This window comes from Macaca nemestrina, chromosome 1 (assembly GCF_043159975.1).
Source record: "Macaca nemestrina isolate mMacNem1 chromosome 1, mMacNem.hap1, whole genome shotgun sequence".
In the NCBI taxonomy this organism is placed as follows: domain Eukaryota; kingdom Metazoa; phylum Chordata; class Mammalia; order Primates; family Cercopithecidae; genus Macaca; species Macaca nemestrina.
The window spans coordinates 104525172-104542432 of NC_092125.1; the positions used below are offsets into that span (position 1 = coordinate 104525172).

General features: G+C 51.9%; 2 protein-coding genes across 4 annotated transcripts; one reads left to right on the top strand and one right to left on the bottom strand.

Annotated features, from left to right (window-relative positions):
- The first annotated feature begins 343 nt into the window (after positions 1–343).
- On the top strand, positions 344–6998 carry LOC105498007 (glucosylceramidase beta 1). 3 transcript variants are annotated; one of them, XM_071084236.1, is made up of 11 exons: positions 345–510; positions 877–964; positions 1519–1710; positions 1835–1981; positions 2924–3057; positions 3268–3440; positions 3998–4235; positions 5171–5395; positions 6097–6260; positions 6630–6746; positions 6841–6998. In XM_071084236.1, exons 1-11 carry the CDS (start codon positions 493–495, stop codon positions 6944–6946), a joined length of 1602 nt encoding a protein of 533 aa, XP_070940337.1. In that variant the 5' UTR covers positions 345–492; the 3' UTR covers positions 6947–6998. The 3 variants fall into 3 exon arrangements, with proteins under 3 accessions (XP_070940339.1, XP_070940337.1, XP_070940340.1); XM_071084238.1 differs by lacking the exon at positions 5171–5395 and having other exon boundaries at positions 344–510; XM_071084239.1 differs by lacking the exon at positions 877–964.
- A 476-nt stretch (positions 6999–7474) lies between these two features.
- On the bottom strand, positions 7475–14804 carry LOC105498259 (metaxin-1). The gene is made up of 7 exons (XM_071068700.1): positions 14681–14804; positions 10704–10741; positions 9074–9166; positions 8726–8908; positions 8523–8599; positions 7907–8061; positions 7475–7814 (listed from the first exon to the last, which is right to left on the bottom strand). The coding sequence occupies exons 1-7, from the start codon at positions 14802–14804 to the stop codon at positions 7600–7602; spliced, it is 885 nt and encodes a 294-aa protein (XP_070924801.1). The 3' UTR covers positions 7475–7599.
- Positions 14805–17261: the final 2457 nt, after the last annotated feature.

Below are 17261 nucleotides of genomic sequence, written 5' to 3' on the forward strand. Positions count from 1 at the left end.
CTCGGTATTGTCAGTATTTTGCACAGTGAAGTTTTTTTTTTTTTTTTTTTTTTTTTTAAATCATATCAGCTTTATTTGTACCTTTTCTGACATTTCTATCAAAAAAGCAGTGTGCCTGCTGTAGTTCCCATTCTCTGGGATTTAGAAGCCTCTACCTCATTCTCCACCCAAATCTGTGTTCTAGGCTTTTCCTAAAGTTGTCACCCATACATGCCCTCCAGAGTTTTATAGCGCATATAATCTGTAACACATGGGAGGAAGCCAATTGCCCTTTAGAAATATGCCTGCAATTGCCTCACTTCCTGTGTCATGTGACTCTCCCAGTCATCACATGACCCATCCATGTCAGGAAGCCGGAATTACTTGCAGGGCTAACCTAGTGCCTATAGCTACGGCAGGTACCTGCATCCTTGTTTTTGTTTAGTGGATCCTCTATCCTTCAGAGACTCTGGAACCCCTGTGGTCTTCTCCTCATCCAATGACCCTGAGGTGATGGAGTTTTCCAGAAAGGTAAGAGAGAGCTCCCAATCAGCATTGTCACAGTGCTTCTGGAATCCTGGCACTGGAATTCAGTGAATGACAGACTCTCTTTGAATCCAGGGCCATCATGGCTCTTTGAGCAAGGCACAGATGGAGGGAGGGGTCGAAGTTGAAATGGGTGGGAAGAGTGGTGGGGAGTGTCCTGATTTGGGGTGGGCAGAGAGTTGTCATCAGAAAGGTTGCAGGGAGAGCTGCACCCAGGTGTCTGTGGGCCTTGTCCTAATGAATGTGGGAGACTAGGCCATGGGCAGCCAAAGGCAGCTAAACTCTGCCCAGGAGAGTAGTTGAGGGGAGGAGAGGGGCTTGCTTTTCAGCCACTCCTCATTCTGTCCTCAGGAATGTCCCAAGCCTTCGGGTAGGGTAAGCATCATGGCCGCCAGCCTCACAGGATTGCTTCTACTTCAGGCAGTGTCATGGGCATCAGGTAAGTGAGTCAAGGCGGTGGCGAGGTAGCACAGAGGCTCCCTTCTGCCTCGTAGTCCTTTGGTAGCCTTCCAGTACTCTGGTGGTAGACTTTTAATAGGTGCTCAATAAATCCTTTTGAGTGACTGAGACCAACTTCGGGGTGAGGATTTTGTTTTTTTTTTTCTTTTGAGACAGAGTCTTATTCTGTTGCCTGGGCTGGAGTGCAGTGGTGTGATCTTGGCTCATTCCAACCTCTACCTCCCAGGTTCAAGCGATTCTCTTGCTTCAGCCTCCTGAGTAGCTGGGATTACAGGTGGCCACCACCATGCCCTGCTAATTTTTGTATTTTTAGTAGGGATGGGGTTTCACCATACTGGCAAGGCAGGTCTTGAACTCCTGACCTCAGGTGATCCGCCCACCTCGGCCTCCTGAAGTGCTGAGATTATAGGTGTGAACTCCTGCCCTGGCCAAGGGGTGAGGAATTTGAAACCGTATTCAGTCTGTCCTAGTGGATGTGTCCATTCTCCACGTCTTCATCAGACCTCACCTCTGCTTGTACTCCCTCCTTCCCAGGTGCCCGCCCCTGCATCCCTAAAAGCTTCGGCTACAGCTCGGTGGTCTGTGTCTGCAATGCCACATACTGTGACTCTCTTGAGCCCCTGACCTTTCCTGCCCTCGGTACCTTCAGCCGCTATGAGAGTACACGCAGTGGGCGACGGATGGAGCTGAGTACGGGGACCATCCAGGTTAATCGCACAGGCACAGGTAACCATTACACCCCTCACGCCCTGGGCCAGGCTGGGTCCTCCTAGAGGTAAATGGTGTCAGTGATCACCATGGAGTTTCCCCCCTGGGCACTGACACCCTTATTCCCTGTGCATGTCCTCAGGCCTGCTACTGACCCTGCAGCCAGAACAGAAGTTCCAGAAAGTGAAGGGATTTGGAGGGGCCATGACAGACGCTGCTGCCCTCAACATCCTTGCCCTGTCACCCCCTGCCCAAAATTTGCTACTTAAATCGTACTTCTCTGAAGAAGGTGAGGAGGAAGGGGACAAGGTGACATAGCGCCATTACACTTTTTGTTTTTTTATTTTTTAATTTTTTTGAGACAGAATCTCACTCTGCTCACTCTGTCGCCAAGACAGGAGTGCAGACGGCATGATCTCCACCCACAGCAACCTCTGCCTATAGTGATTCTCCTGCCTCAGCTTCCTGAGTAGCTGGAATTATAGGCATGCGCCACTACCACCTGGCTAATTTTTGTATTTTTAGTAGAGACAGGGTTTCATCATGTTGACCAGGCTAGGCTTAAACTCCTGACCTCAAATGATCCACCTGCCTTGGCCTCCCAAAATGCTGGGATTACAGGTGTCAGCCACCAAGCTCAGCCAACAAGTTTCTCTTTTTTTTTGAGAAAGAATCTCGCACTGTCGCCCAGGCTGGAGTTCAGTGGCACAATCTCGGCTCACTGCAACCTCCACCTCCGGGGTTCAAGTGATTCTCCTGTCTCAGCCTCCCGAGTACCTGGGATTATAGGTGCCTGCCACCATGCCCGGCTCATTTTTTGTATTTTTAGTAGAGACGGGGTTTCACTATGTTGGCCAGGATGATAGCAAACTCCTGACCTTGTGATCTGCCTGCCTCAGCCTCCCAAAGTGCTAGGATTACAGGCATGAGCCGCCAACACTTTTCTTTGCCCTTTCTTTGGACCCTGATTTCTGCCCATCCCTGACATTTGGTTCCTGTTTTAATGCCCTCTGAGATAAGATTTCCCTGCTTATCATCTGCTAACTATTATGGACTCAGGCTCAGAAAGGCCTCTGCTTCACCCAGGTGCCAACCTCTACAGGTTCCAACCCAGGAGCCCAAGTTCCCTTTGGCCCTGACTCAGACACTATTAGGACTGACAAGTGATAAGCAGAGTCCCATACTCTCCTATTGACTCAGACTACCGTATCTTGATCATCCTTTTCTGTAGGAATCGGATATAACATCATCCGCGTACCCATGGCCAGCTGTGACTTCTCCATCCGCACCTACACCTATGCAGATACCCCTGATGATTTCCAGTTGCACAACTTCAGCCTCCCAGAGGAAGACACCAAGCTCAAGGTAGGCATTCTAGCTTTTTCAGGCCCTGATGGCCCTGATGTCTGGGGGTTGAGAAGCTGTAGGGTAGGTCTGCTTGTAGAGACATTTTGTCCCCTGCTATTTTGTCCCGGGGGTGGGAGGGTGGGGGCTGATGGCTGAACCGGATGCACTGGTTGGGCTAGTATGTGTTCCAACTCTGGGTGCTTCTCTCTTCACTACCTTTGTCTTTAGATACCCCTGATTCACCGAGCCCTGCAATTGGCCCAGCATCCCGTTTCACTCCTTGCCAGCCCCTGGACATCACCCACTTGGCTCAAGACCAATGGAGCGGTGAATGGGAAGGGGTCACTCAAGGGACAGCCCGGAGACATCTACCACCAGACCTGGGCCAGATACTTTGTGAAGTAAGGGATCAGCAAGGCTGTGGGATCAGGACTGGCCTCCCCTTTGGTCATGCTGATCTGTGTCCCAACCCTCAACCTGGTTCCACTTCCAGATCTGCCTCTCCTCAGCTCACCTTTCTACCTTCTGGGCCTTTCAGATTTGGGCCTGTCAATCTTGCCCACTCCATCAGGCTTCCTGTTCTCTCGGTCTGGCCCACTTTCTTTTTCTTCTTTTTTTTTTTTTTTGAGGAGTCTCTCTCTCTCTGTCACCCAGGCTGGAGTGCTGTAGCGCCATCCTCACTCACTGTAACCTCTGCCTCTCGAGTTCAAGCTATTCTCCTGCCTCAGCCTTCCAAGTAGCTGGGATTACAGGCGCCTGCCACCATGCCCAGCTAATTTTTCTGTTTTAGAAGAGACAGGGTTTCCCCAGGTTGGGCAGGCTGTTCTCTAATTCCTGACCTCAAGTGATCTACCTGCCTCGGCCTCCCAAAGTGCTGGGATTACAGGCGTGAGCCAACACACCCAGCTGGTCTGCTCCACCTTCTTGGCTAGATCACTCATGACCTTTCTCTTGCCAGGTTCCTGGATGCCTATGCCGAGCACAAGTTACAGTTCTGGGCAGTGACAGCTGAAAATGAGCCTTCTGCTGGGCTATTGAGTGGATACCCCTTCCAGTGCCTGGGCTTCACCCCTGAACATCAGCGAGACTTTATTGCCCGTGACCTAGGTCCTACCCTTGCCAACAGTACTCACCACAATGTCCGCCTGCTCATGCTGGATGACCAACGCTTGCTGCTGCCCCACTGGGCAAAGGTGGTAAGGCCCAGACCTGCATGGTGCTCCAGTGACCTTCAAATCTAGCCTCCAAATGACTGACTCCCAAACTTAGAGCAATTTCTCTACCCAACTGGATTCCTAGAGCACCATTCCCCTGGACCTCCAGGGCGCCATGGATCCCACAGTTGTCACTTTAAACCTTTCTAGGGGCCAGGTGAGGTGGCTCACTCATGTAACCCCAGCACTTTGGGAGGCCGAGGCGGGCGGATCACCTGAGGTCAGGAGTTTAAGACCAGCCTGGCCAACGTGTTGAAACCCTGTCTCTACTAAAATTAAAAAAAAAAAAAATTATCTGGGCATGATGGTGGGTGCCTGTAATCCCAGCTACTCGGGAGGCTGAGAAGGGAGAATCAGTTGAACCTGGGAGATGGCAGTTGTGGTGAGATGAGATTGTGCCACTGTACTCCAGTCTGGGCGACTGAGACTCCATCTCAAAAAAAAAAACAAAAAAAACCTCTCTAGGCTCGGGGCGTTGGCTCATGTCTGTAATCTCAGCACTTTGGGAGGCCAAGGTGGGTGGATCACTTGAACCTAAGAAATTCAAGACCAGTCTGGGAAACATAGTGAAATCCCATCTCTACAAAAAAACCAAAAACTATATATGTATATACACACACACACACACACACAGATTAGCTGGGTGTGGCACCCATGTAGTCCCAGCTACTCAGGAGGCTAACGCGGGAGCATCAATTGACCCTAGGAAGTCAAGGCTGCAGTGAGCTGTGATTGTGCCACTGTACTCCAGCCTGAGTGACGGAGTGATATCCTGTCTCAAAAACAAAAAAAAATATCTCCCCAAACCTCTCTAGTTGCATTCTTCCCATCACCCATTGCCAGAATTCCTACAAGAGGAATTGAAAGTTCCAGAAGCCTGTGTGCAAGGTCCAGGGTCACTTGCTCTTCCTTTGCAGGTACTGACAGACCCAGAGGCAGCTAAGTATGTTCATGGCATTGCTGTACATTGGTACCTGGACTTTCTGGCTCCAGCCAAAGCCACCCTAGGGGAGACACACCGCCTGTTCCCCAACACCATGCTCTTTGCCTCAGAGGCCTGTGTGGGCTCCAAGTTCTGGGAGCAGAGTGTGCGGCTAGGCTCCTGGGATCGAGGGATGCAGTACAGCCACAGCATCATCACGGTAAGCCACCCCAGTCTGCCTTCCTGCAAAGCACACCTCAGACCCCTTAGTAGTCTCACCAAAGACTGACAGACCTTTCCTGTCCAGCTTTGCCCAGCTAGCCTGCCCTTTTGGGCAACTGGGGAACCATGATTCCCTGTCTTGCCTTTCCTTCACAGGTCTGCACACCTCATTGCCCCTTTTTTTTTTTTTTGAGACAAAGTTTGGCTCTGTCGCCCAGGCTGGAGTGCAGTGGCACGATCTCGGCTCATTGCAAGCTCCGCCGCCCGGGTTCACGTCATTCTCCTGCCTCAGCCTCCCAAGTAGCTGGGACTACAGGTGCCTACCACCACGACTGGCTAATTTTTTTGTATTTTTAGTAGAGACGGGGTTTCACCGTGTTAGCCAGGATGGTCTCGATCTCCTGACCTTGTGATCTGCCCACCTCCGCCGCCCAAAGCGCTAGGATTACAGGCGTGAGCCACCACGCCCGGCTCATAGCCCATTTTGCAAATACTGACGCACTTGCACTTGCCTCAGACTTCTCAGATCCCCTTGAGATGCCTCGATCTTCACACCCCCAACTCCTTAGCAGCTAAGTAATGTGCCCCTCACAGGGCTGAGCTACCCACAGCCACTTCTCCCTCATGTGACCCTTACCTACAGTCTCTGGGGACCCCCAGTGTTGAGCCTTTGTCTCTTTGCCTTTGACCTTACCCTAGAACCTCCTGTACCATGTGGTTGGCTGGACCGACTGGAACCTCGCTCTGAACCCCGAAGGAGGACCCAATTGGGTGCGTAATTTTGTCGACAGTCCCGTCATTGTAGACATCACCAAGGACACGTTTTACAAACAGCCCATGTTCTACCACCTTGGTCACTTCAGGTGAGTGGAGGGCGGGCACCCCCATTCCATATCAGGCTTATCATCTCCTACATCAGATGGCTTACATCACTCTACACCATGAGGGAGCAGGAAGGTGTTTAGGGTGGAACCTCGGGAGAGGCACACCCATCCCCTTTTGCACCATGGAGGCAGGAAGTGACTAGGTAGCAACAGACAACCCCAGTGCCTGAGGCTGGACTGTGATGTAGAAAAGCAGGGTCAGTGCCCAGCAGCATGGCTCCAGGTCTAGAGACCCAGGGCAGAGCTTCTGCAGGAGTTATGGGGTGGGTATGCGGGTGGGTGACTGCTTAGATGAAGGTTTCATGGGCGGTACCCCGAGGGACTCTGACCATCTGTTCCCACATTCAGCAAGTTCATTCCTGAGGGCTCCCAGAGAGTGGGGCTGGTTGCCAGTCAGAAGAACGACCTGGACACAGTGGCACTGATGCATCCCGATGGCTCTGCCGTTGTGGTCGTGCTAAACCGGTGAGGGCAACAATGGGGTCTGGGAAGTGGGCTGAAGACAGGGTCGGGGGCCTTGGCAGGATCACACTCTTAGCTTCTCCTCCCCACTCCCTAGCTCCTCTAAGGATGTGCCTCTTACCATCAAGGATCCTGCCGTGGGCTTCCTGGAGACGATCTCACCTGGCTACTCCATTCACACCTACCTGTGGCGTCGGCAGTGATGGAGTGGATACTCAAGCTCAGCCTGGGCATTAAAAGGACAGAGTCAGCTCACACGCTGTCTGTGGCTAAAGAGGGCACAGCAGGGCCAGGGTGCGCTTACAGCGACATAAGCCCAAGGGCAGTGGTTTGGGTGATTCACTTTCCCCTCTAGGTATTGCCAGGGGCTGGAGGCCCCTAGAAAAAGACCAGTAAGCCCCAGTGTCCCCCCAGCCCCCATGCTTATGTGAACGTGCACTGTGTGCTGCTTGCTTTGGAAACTGGGCCTGGGCCCAGGCCTAGAGTGAGCTCACTGTCGTACAAACACAAGATGAGGGGTGAGGGTAAGGAAAAGAAGAGACTAGGAAAGCTAGGCCCAAAACTGGAGACTGTGTTTCCTGGAGATGCAGAACTGGGCCCGTGGAGCAGCAGTGTCAGCATCAGGGCAGAAGCCTTAAAGCAGCAGCAGGTGTGCCCAGGCAGCCAGATGGTTCCTGTGGGACTAGCCAGGAAAAATGGCAGCTCTTAAAGGAGAAAATGTTTGAGCCCAGTCAGCGTGAGTGGCTTTATTCTGGGGGGCAGCACCCCGTGTCCGGCTGTACCAACAAAGAGGAGGCACGGGGGCCTCTGGAATGCACGAGAGTAGAAAAACCAGTCCTGGGAGCGTGAGGACAAATCATTCCTCTTCATCCTCCTCAGCCATGCCCAGGGCCCGGGTGCCTGGGGCCCGAGCAGGCGTTGCCCGCTGGATGGAGACAATGCCGCTGAGCAAGGCGTAGCCCACCATGGCTGCCAGTCCTGCCAGCACAGATAAGATCTGGTTCCGGCGCCGGTATGGCTCCTCCTCAGTCTCTGGGCCTGCTGGTGTCTGGCGTGGCGGTGGTACCTCAGCTGAGGGTCAAGGAAGGAAGGTGAGTTAGGGGAACTAGTTCTCAGATCCCTGCCCACTCTCCCCAGGGCTACCCCTCCCATCTGTCCCTTACCTCCATCCCAGGGGAAGTAGAGACTGAGGATGTGGGTACAATAGGCACAGAGGTTGTGCAGCCCCCGCAGGTGGGCCTGCAGCTTCCCACTGGGCAGCTTTGCCTGCAGCAGCAGGGCCAAGTAGCTAAAGACGAAGGCGTCCAAGGAGGCAGGGCTGGAGCAGAGAGAGAAGGGTGGGATGGAGGAGAAGCACTGAGGCAGAAGGGGTAAAGATGGAGCTGGAGGAAGAGTCAGCCCTGGGAGGTGGGCTCTGGGCAGCAGGCGGCCATCAGGGAAGGACAGGACACACAGTTCTAGACCTGGTATTGGGAGAGATCCCCAGGTGGCGCCAGCCTGGCCCTGAATAGGACTCTATCCCAGGGCTGCATAAAGGGCACATTCAGTGCCCCACAGCTCTTCAGGCCCCTCCTGTGCCTGGCTGCCCTCCCACCCTACCCTTTTGTACCTTTGAGAAGGCTCTGGCCCCACACACAGCCCCACTGGCAGCAGGACCAGTATCTATCCCAAGGACCTCCTGTCCAGAGCCTGACCCCACCCCAGCCCCAGTCCCAGCTGCTCCATCAGAACCTGTATCTTCTCCCAAACCACCCATTATCCTGTTGGAGTCAGACTCACGCATCTCCAAAGAAGAACTTTTGAGAGCCCAGACGCTGAGAGAGCAGGGTCAGACACTCCCGAGCCTCTCGGTACAGCTGTAGGGACGACACAGGTAGGCTTGCAGCTGCGGGAACAGTTCCACCTCCCCACCTAAGCACTCCCATTCCTGGCCAGCATCCTTGGGGCTCATCTCATACAACAGCCCCCGGTCTCAGAGCTACCTCCTTCTCCAGCTCTTCCTCGTCCTCAGGCATGTGCTCCCCACTCAGCAGCTCTAGCCGTTCCATGTACTGCCGCTGCATGCGGCCAGGCAGGAAGAAGTTGAGGGGAAAGGGCATAGCCTCTGCATACCACTTCCGGGTCACTTCCACATAGTTCTTGGTGTCTATCCAGAAAGTATGTACCTGGATTGGGTAGGCAGGAAGAAGCAGGCAGGTCTGAGCCAGTGTACCTGTCTGATTCAGGGTGGGCTTCTGACCCCCATGCTGTCCTGAGTCTCTGTGTGGGTCTATGTGTGCCCGACCCCTCCCCTGCTAACCATGGATGCTGGGAGGTCTGGGCACACTCACCAGCACCGGGAGCAACTTCTCCTCCAGGAGAGACATGAAGGCCAGGGTGTCTGCCCCTTGCCGAGCTGACAGATCATAATCAGCATTGTACTTCTGTGGAGGAAATATCCATGGTGTGGACACTGAGGAGCTGCAGGGGCACTTCACCAGGGAGGAAGGAGTCCTGTCGTACCCCCCTCACTGGCCTGAATGTAGTGGAGGTAGAGCAAGGAACTTTTCCTACCAAGGCTCCCTTGCCTGGGCCCAGCCAGTAGCCTGTTGCTGTTGGCAAAAAAGCTGGGCCTTGGAGGCGCAGGACCCACTGGCCGTCAAGGTCCTGCGCCCATTGAGGACACGGAAGAAAGGTGGGGCTCCAAACTAGGAGCAGCTCCCAGAATTTCCATGGAAAGCTGGAAGGACGCCTGCTGACGGCAGCTTTCTAACGGTAACTTCCCCGACCCAGACACCACAAAGCTAGCACAGCGGAGCTCAGATGCAGGCTGGGACTTGGTCCATGCCTCAGGAACCAGGGAAAGCCATCCTCACACTCCCTGGATCCAGGGAACCCACGCCCAGGGCCCCCCAGCTGGTTCCCTCAGTGCCCAGCTCTTGGCTATTTATTCCACTTCATTCCATGGCCCAGACACCACTACCACATACACATTCCACCCATACCCCCAGGTCTCAGCCTGCCCTACCTTCCCAGGCTCCAGTCCCTGCTCCTCAGCATCCCCCTCCACATCCTGAGTAAACTTTGTCCCCAGATAACCTCTTGAGCATGATCCTTAAATCTCCCTGAGCCTCAGTTTCTCCCGTGTGGAATGGGGGTAAGAATCTTTCTCTCAATGCCCCTGTGTTAGGAAGTAATTTAGAATACTTTGGAAACTGGAAAAGCTCTGTTCACACCTAAGGAATCAGGGCAGTGGCCCTGGCCCTGCCAGGAACTTTGTCTTTTATCTGGATCCTCTCTTTTCAGGCTTCTCAATTAATTCCCCAGGTCCTAAACCTTTGGGAAATTAGAAATGAGGAAGAGCGTCCCACTTCTGACACTGTGTTCCCTCTTGGAACCTGACCATCAATGCTAGAAGAACCCTTGGAAAACATGCTGGCCCAGCCCTCTAGTTTTACAAATAAGGGAGTGCCAGCCCTGACAGGTTATGTGGCCTGCCCAAGATCACATAGTCGATGGCAGAGTAAAGAGCATAGCCTAGGCCTCCCCACTCCTCTAGTAATGCTCTTTCATCTTCTCCAAATTGGCAGTAAGCCTTGTTCATCCTGAGCCCCGTATCTAGCCCAACCTAGTCCCTGGAAACAGGGAAGTGGCCCTTAGAAATCTCTCTCCAGTGCCACCATCAGAGGCCAACTGCTATCTTCTACTCTCCTTCAGCCTGTGCTCCTCTCCCTCCCTGCCTGACAGGCAGAAGGTACTGTGTCTCTGGATATTCCCACTGTGCCCTGAGCTTCATCTCTTGCCGACTGCTTGAATACACCACAGTGACACTGTGTGTGTCTCCACCAGCAGATTATTGCTCCTTGATGCTTTGGGTCACCTCCATCTAGCATGGCATATATCTGGTGCTCAATAAATGTGTATTATACAGAATTGACTGAACTTCTCTTACTGGCAGCCCCCTCTATCCAAGTCACCTACCTCTTTTCGAAGGTGGAGAGAAGTATACCAACCAGGCCCTTAGCTGCTTATCCATAGATAGTTGCAACACATTTCTACCTATCTTCTGCTTCTCCTCTTGTACACACCCTTCCTAACCCCCAAGGGATACTGGGTACCTGAAGGGCTCTGCCAGGGGTTGCTGATCTTGTGTAATATGGTGCACAAGAAACTTTTAAGAAAAAAGAAACTTTCAAGACACTCTTTCTAACCACTAATCATATCTCTGCTCCTTTTCATAGCAATAGGTTTTCTTTTTCTTCCCTCCACACTTAAACATCCATTCTCTTCTCTCCCACCCCCGTCAGACTCCTTCCCCAGTGTTTCCCCAGCCACTGCTCTGAACAAAATTTGAGTGATCAAAAGTGGTGTCAGACCCAGTGACCATTTATCTGCCTGCATCTCACTTGACCTTGAAGCAGCAATTAATTTCCATAATCAGCATCTTCTTGAATTTTTCACTTTGGGAACATTGCTCTTCTACTTTGTGCTCTGGTTATCCTTTACATGCTTTTACACCTCTCCTGAACTGGTTAACAGTGGAGGGCCCCAAGGCCCTCACATAAGCTGTCTTCTTTTTTTGTGTTTTTTCTTTTTTTTTAAATTTTTTTTTTTTTTGAGACGGAGTCTCGCTCTGTCACCCAGGCTGGAGTACAGTGGCGCAATCTCAGCTCACTGCAAGTCTGCCTCCCGGGTTCACGCCATTCTCCTGCCTCAGCCTCCCGAGTAGCTGGGACTACAGGGGCCTGCCACCACGCTAGGCTAATTTTTTGTATTTTTAGTAGAGACTGGGTTTTACCTTGTTAGCCAGGATGATTCCATCTCCTGACCTCGTGATCCGCCCGCCTTAGCCTCCCAAGTACTGGGATTACAGGCATGAGCCACTGCGCCCAGCCGTCTATTTTATTTTATTTTATATTTTATTTTTGAGACGGAGTCTTCCTCTGTTGCCAGGCTGGAGTGCAGTGGAGCGATCTTGGCTCATTGGAACCTCCACCTCCCAGGTTCAAGCGATTCTCCTGCCTCAGCCTCCCAAGTAGCTGAGAGTACAGGCATGTGCCACCACACTCAGCTAATTTTTTTGTATTTTTAGTTGAGACAGGGTTTCACCTTGTTAGCCAGGATAGTCTCGATCTCCTGACCTAGTGATCCGCCTGCCTCAGCCTCCCAAAGTGCTGGGATTACAGGCATGAGCCACCGTGCCTGGCCATCATTTTTTTTTTTAAACCGAGTCTTGCTCTGTCACCCAGGTTGGAGTGTAACGGTGTAATCTCGGCTCACTGCAACCTCCGCCTCCCAGGTTCAAGCGATTCTCCTGCCTCAGCCTCCAGAGTAGCTGGAACTACAGGTGCATGCCACCATACCCAGCTAGTTTTTGTATTTTTAGTAGAGACAGGGTTTCACCATGTTGTCCAGAGAACTCCTGACCTCAAATGATTTGCCCGCCTTGGCCTCCCAAAGTGCTGGGATTACAGGCGTGAGCCACCTCGCCCAGCGTAAGCCCTCTTTGCTACTTCCACTCTTTCTGTAGGTGGCCCCACTACTAAGGTCCATGGCTTTAAATACCATCTTTCTATGTGTTAAGGCATAACTCCAGCCTTGACCTCTCATGAGCGCCATCCAACTCAGCATATCTGCTTGGATGTCTGAGTATTTCAGATTCAACATGGCCACAACTGAACTTTTTTTTTTTTTTTTTAAGCGGAGTTTTGCTCTTGTTGCCCAGGCTGGAGTGCAATGGCGAGATCTTGGCTCACTGCAACTTCTGCCTCCAGGATTGAAGCGATTATCCTGCCTCACTCGCCTCCCGAGTAGATGGGATTACAGGCCCCACTACCTGGTTGTTTTTTTTTTTTTTTTTTTTTGTATTTTTAGTAGAGACAGGGTGTTGCCATATTGGCCAGGCTGGTCTGCAAATCCTGACCTCAGGTGATCTGCCCGCCTCAGCCTCCCAAAGTGCTGGAATTACAGGTGTGAGTCACTGCGCACGGCCACATAACTGAGCTCTTGATTCCCACCTCAGCACCTTTTTTCCACTGTTCCCATCTCAATGGCACCTCCACTACCCATTTGCACATTCCAAAAGCTCAGGAACCATGGTGACTTCTCTTCCCATATCCAATACAACCAATCCTATCCTGAATTCCTCCACGTCGTACCACCTCCCCAGCTACCTAATTCCAGCCACCCCCTCTCCACAACCTCTAAATCAATCTTTCACTTTTCCCAGCAATCCATTCTCCACTCAGCAAAATGATGATAAAGCATGTCATATCAAGGCTCTGCCTCAATTTAATGGCTTCCCATTGTATTTAGAATCATCTCCAAGCTCTCAGAGACTACGGTTAGCTACAATCTGGCCCACCTTCTATTCCAGCCAAATTTCCTCACAGCACAAGGACATCTGTACCTGCTGTTTTCCAAGCACGAAACCCTCAGCCTCTATATCTAGTGCTGTCACCTAATTTCAGGTTTTAGCTCCACTCTCACCATTTCAGTGAGGACCTAATCCCCATTCCATTCTATCACATAGCCTTTTTTTTTTTTTTTTTTTTTTTTTTTGAGACAGGGTCTTGCTCTCTCACCCAGGCTGGAGTGCAGTGGTGTGATCTGGGCTCACTGCAACCTTCCACCTCCTGGGTTCAAGCGATTCTCCTGCCTCAGCTTCCTGAATAGCTGGGATTACAGGTGCCTGCCACCACGCCTGTCTAAGTTTTATATTTTTAGTAGAGACGGGTTTTGCCATGTTAGCCAGGCTGGTCTCCAACTCCTGACCTCAAGTGATCCACCTGCCTCAGCCTCCCACAGTGCTGGATTTACAGGCATGAGCCACTTCTCCCAGCCACACAGCCATGTTTTGAGCATATATCACTATCTAAAATTATTTTTTGTTTATACGTTTGTGTCGTCCTATAGAATGTAAGGGCACAAGATCAGGGACTAGCTCACTGAACTGGGTCTAACACACAGTACTTCCTCAACAAACACTCGTTAAGATACTAACATGGCAGAGTGGGGCCTTGTAAACAGTTTCAGGACCCTGTGCTTGTAGGAGCAACGTGGTGCCCTACAAGGAAGACAGGGAGGATGCAGGAGCACTGCCCAGAGATGGCGTCAGGCTGCAAGACTTCTTGAATAATTCACCACCATAACAACCCAGCCTCAGGAAGGGCTGGGGCATGGCCAGGACGAAACATTAGGTAGGAGGCGGTGGACACTGGGATTCCCACGGGGCAGCTTCTGGGCACTGGACATTCTCTAACCTGAGGCTCTCTAAAGAGGAATGTCAGGAATCCCTCTGAGCTTCGGTGGGCTAGACTCGCTGTGAGATTTCAACCGCCCCCCGCCACCGCCGTCCACTAATGGTGTGTTGGCGGGAAAGCGATGAGACGCATGCGTAGTTACCGCGTCCGGGACCCTCTCCCTTTCCAAATACGCTTGCGCCCCATCTGGGCTACGGTTGGTCAGCGAGAGTTGTCCGTCTTCAAGCGAACCAATGAGACTTGTGGGCAGGCTCTGAGTCCCGCCTCTGGACAAGTGACTGTCTCTTCTCTGAGTGAGACCCCGCCCGGCCTCCCCAGGGCTGCTTTTCTCCAGGCTGCGGGTGGTGGTGCTGCATCCTGGCTTCCGTCCCTATTGTGCTGGGCCCCAGTCTCCAGTCCCGCCCACGCGCTTTTGGAGGCTGCGGTGGGATTTTCTTTTGCCTCCGATTGGGGCTGCTGTTTCTCTTCGCCGACAGTAGGCGTTATAAATATTTCGCCCTTTGAATGTTAGCTTTCCCCTCCCAGCGTTCCACTTAGCCATTTTCATCATTAGCATTATTTTTAATGGTAAGGATGGTCAAATTTTACTAATGAAGAGATCATAAAATCTTCAAGTCTTTGTATCCACTTGCTTTTTGAGGGGTGGAGTGGGAAAAAAGTTATATAATTCATGCATTCTTCGGACATGTGACAAACGTTCGCGGAGCGCGGCGATGAGCCCCGGGGTCGGGATGCGCACTGGGGCTGCACGTGGGAGCCAGGACGGACTGGACTGGTCCCTACCCAGCCCGCTGACGATTGGCAGGCCACTGCCTTTCATGAACTGGGCTCTGTAACTGCCATTAAGCCGTTTGTACAATTAATCACCACAGTGATAAGAGCGACAAAGGAGCTACTCGGGTGGCTGAGGCGGGAGGATCTTTTGAGCCCAGGAGTTCGAGATCGGGCTGGGGAATAGAGCAAGATCCTGTCTCAAAAAAAAAGGGGGGGGCCGGGCGCGGTGGCTCAAGCCTGTAATCCCAGCACTTTGGGAGGCCAAGACAGGCGGATCACGAGGTCAGGAGTTCGAGACCATCCTGGCTAACCCGGTGAAACCCCGTCTCTACTAAAAAATACAAAAAACTAGCCGGGTGAGGTGGCGGGCGCCTGTAGGCCTGTGGTCCCAGCTACTCGGGAGGCCGAGCCAGGAGAATGGCGTAAACCCGGGAGGCAGAGCTTGCAGTGAGCTAAGATCCGGCCACTGCACTCCAGCCTGGGCGACAGAGCCAGACTCCATCTCAAAAAAAAAAAAGGGGGGGAGTAAAAGTGACAAGATGTGAGGGCTATGCGTTTGTGTTAGAGATGTGTGGGGTGGGGAGGTGGCCGGGGGCGAGGTTGTTCTTAGAGAAAGTGACATCGGGGTAATTCTGAAAGAATAAGTGTTAACTAGGCTAAGCGGTGGGGAAGAGTGGTGTGTGCTGAAGGAAGGGAAGAAGAACCTGGCAAGTTCATGGCAGTCTGTAATTGGATGTTGGTCTCCCTCCACACTTGCCTCCTACAGTCTGATTTCTACACAGCACCCAAAGTGATCTCTTAAAAATACACATCTGATCTTGTCACTTCCCAGCACCAAGTCTACAGTGAATTTCCATCTTAGAACAAAATTCAGACTCCTTACCATGGCCACCAATAAGGAAGGAGACCACTACTGCTCCTGCTGCCCTCCTCCCGCCACCTTGCCTCGTTCAAAGACAGGAGAAAAGAGAGAGAAACAAAAGTAAGATAAATAGCCAGACAACCTTGGCACCACCACCTGGCCCTAGGAGTTAAACAAAGTAATAATAATAACATCAACCCCGGCCTAAAGTACTTATGTTATCTGTAAATTCCAGACACTGTATGAAAAAATCATTGTAAAACTTTTTGTTTTGTTAGCTGATGCATGTAGCCCCCAGTCACGTTTCCCATGCTTGCTCGGTTTATCACGACCCTTTCAAGTGGACCCCTTAAAGTTGTAAGCCTTTAAAAAGGCCAAGTATGTATTTCTCGGGGAGCTCAGATCTTAAGACGCGAGTCTGCCCACACTCCCGGCCGAATAAAAAACCTCTTCCTTCTTTAATCCGGTGTCTGAGGAGTTTTGTCTGTGGCTCATCCTGCTACACCAAGACCCTACACAATCTGGCCTCCCAATTTCCTTCTCCAAGGTCACTTTTTACCACTATCCATCTCACTCACACTGCTCCAGAACTCTCTATGCTTTCATTTTATTTTTCTTTCTTTCTTTTTTTTTTTTTTTTTTTTTTTTTTGAGGCGGAGTCTCGCTCTGTCGCCCAGGCTGGAGTGCAGTGGCACGATCTTGGCTCACTGCAAGCTCCGCCTCCCGGGTTCCCGCCATTCTCCTGCCTCAGCCTCCCGAGTAGCTGGGACTACAGGCGCCGCCACCACGCCCGGCTAATTTTTTTGTATTTTTAGTGGAGACGGGGTTTCATTGTGTTAGCCAGGATGGTCTCGATCTCCTGACCTCGTGATCCGCCCGTCTCGGCCTCCCAAAGTGCTGGGATTACAGGCTTGAGCCACCGCGCCCGGCCTCTTTTTTTTTTTTTTGAGACGAAGTCTTGCTCTGTCTCCCAGGTGATGTGATCTCCGCTTACTGCAACCCAGAGCAATGGGGTGATCTTGCCTCACTGCAGTCTCCGCCTTCCAGGTTCCAGCAGTTATGCCTCAGCCTCCTGAGTTCCTGAGTAGCAGGGATTACAGGTGCGTGCCATCAGGCCCAGCTAATTTTTGTATTTTTAGTATAGAGATGTATTTATTTATTTATTTTGAGATGGAGTCTCGCTCTGTCACCCAGGCTGGAGTGCAGTGGCGCGATCTCGGCTTACTGCAAGCTCCGCCTCCCAGTTCATGCCATTCTCCTGCCTCAGCCTCCCAAGTTAGTGGAACTACAAGCGCCCGCCACCATGCCCGGCTAATTTTTGTATTTTTAGTAGAGACGGGGTTTCACCATGTTAGCCAGGGTGGTCTCGATCTCCTGACCTTGTGATCCGCCCGCCGTGGCCTCCCAAAGTGCTGGGATTACAGGCGTGAACCACCACGCCCGGCCTTTAGTAGAGATTTCATAATGTTGTCCAGGCTGGTCTCGAACTCCTGACTTCAAATGATCTGCCCATCTCAACCTCCCAAAGTGCTGAGATTACAGGCAAGAGCCACCACACCTGGCTCAGTATTTGTTTTATTTTTGTTATATTTATTTATTTAGAGACAGGGTCTTGCTCTGTTGCTCAGGCTGGAGGGCTGT